At 32.9% G+C, this 1,661-nt stretch overlaps 1 protein-coding gene across 1 annotated transcript; it reads right to left on the reverse strand.

The window, feature by feature from the left end:
• Positions 1-558: 558 nt before the first annotated feature.
• On the reverse strand, positions 559-1,347 carry LOTGIDRAFT_162184 (hypothetical protein; the record flags this gene model as incomplete). Its single annotated transcript, XM_009058103.1, has 2 exons — positions 559-591; positions 730-1,347. The coding sequence occupies 2 exons, from the start codon at positions 1,345-1,347 to the stop codon at positions 559-561; spliced, it is 651 nt and encodes a 216-aa protein (XP_009056351.1).
• Between the last annotated feature and the right edge of the window lie 314 nt (positions 1,348-1,661).

The following is a 1,661-nucleotide window of genomic DNA, read 5'->3' on the forward strand; positions in this document are numbered from 1 at the left end:
TAAACTTATAGACTGACTTTATTTTCAGAATTTTGATGTATGTTTGTTATGTTAAGGTTAGATGGAATTACTGATACCTGTCAAATTACATAGATTTTCAGGTACATAACACTTAGAGCAACATATTGTAGACTTTTATATACCAGTAATGGCACACCTTACTGCAAATCATTGACATTGGCAGCATAAATCAAATTCAGTTCTGGCAATTTATTGGTGGCTGTTTTACTGCCACAAATAATATTGAATATATCAACATCCATCCATTATTTTAATAGGTTCTTTTCACCTAATGCTACACTTCTGATACTTATAATAATACACATTTTCTTAATAGCATTACAGTGCTCATAAATGAACCATTTGGGAATTTCCGTAAATATTAGATAGATATCCTAATAAATTATTTCTAGCTATGTGGACTCTCCAAAAGGGGTTTTACCATCCCAATAGCAGAGTGGCATCAGTTGTTTTGGAGTAAGCCTGCCCTGCCACAATAATAGATTGAAAGATAGTATACTTGATGGAATGTGCCCAAAAACTGGACAACTTCTTCAATTAATCTATTTTTAAAAAAATCTTTAACCATACCTAGAAAAGGATACTTAATGAATAACTTTCATGCAAACCACAAATGTAGAGTCATCATAAGTTTTTGTAGAATAAGGCCTTTTGAACGGCTTGTGATGTTACAAATTGTGCTAATATATAAAACTGAACATCACTTACCAAGTTCTTGATTTCCAAATGAGCATCTCTTCGAATTCTCTGTAGTTCTGACTCCCAGCTATCAGCAGTTCTTCTTAATTCCAAATCATGTTGTCTTTCAGCACCATTAACTTGTTCCAATGTTTCTGTAAGTTCTTTCTTGCATGTTCTTAGTTCTGACAGTTCATTCAAAAGTTTATTCCGTTTGGCAAATGGCGTTAAATTTAGGGATCCTCTTCTGTTTTCTCCTAAAAGTTTACGCAGCATACGCTCTTTTAAATCAAGCTCTTGTCCCAGTTTGGTGATTTCCACATCTTTTTGCCGCACCAATCTCAACATTTCACTTTCATGTCTCAATTGAAGTGACGTTCTCAAATTTTCAAGTTCTCGATTTTTTTCACCTTTTAGTTTTGAACGCAAACTGTCCATAGATTGAGCATATTTTTCTTGCTCTAATTCTCGAACATTTCGAACGTTCAAAACTTTCTGCCATTGAGCTTGTTTGATACTGCCTTTCTGAGACTCGAGTTGACTTCGTAACTTTACTAAATGATTACGTAGGTCTTCGTTCAAAGTTTTCAAACTATCTGCTGATTCTTCACTGTTTTGTCTGTCTACTTTATGTTGATTGGAAGCCATTTTTGAAACTACTACCTGAAAGTGACATGAACATACTACCATTTTTCTTTGTACAAAGATTTAGAGGACTTTTCCAGAAATTTCATTTTAGTAGTTAAAAACTTCAAGAACAGTGATTTCTGCATTTGATTATGTTCCAAAGATTCAACAAGTAAATTAGGTGGAAATAAATGCAAAATAAATCCTTACTATTTCGTGATTTCCTCTTAGGTTTTCCCTTCAATCTTTTCATGTCGGAGAATATTTACTTAAAATATGATTGTCCAAAAATTCTATGATAGATTAAAAAAACGTCTCATTATTCCCCAAAAATG

Source organism: Lottia gigantea (genome assembly GCF_000327385.1).
Source record: "Lottia gigantea unplaced genomic scaffold LOTGIsca_32, whole genome shotgun sequence".
Lineage (NCBI taxonomy): Eukaryota > Metazoa > Mollusca > Gastropoda > Lottiidae > Lottia > Lottia gigantea.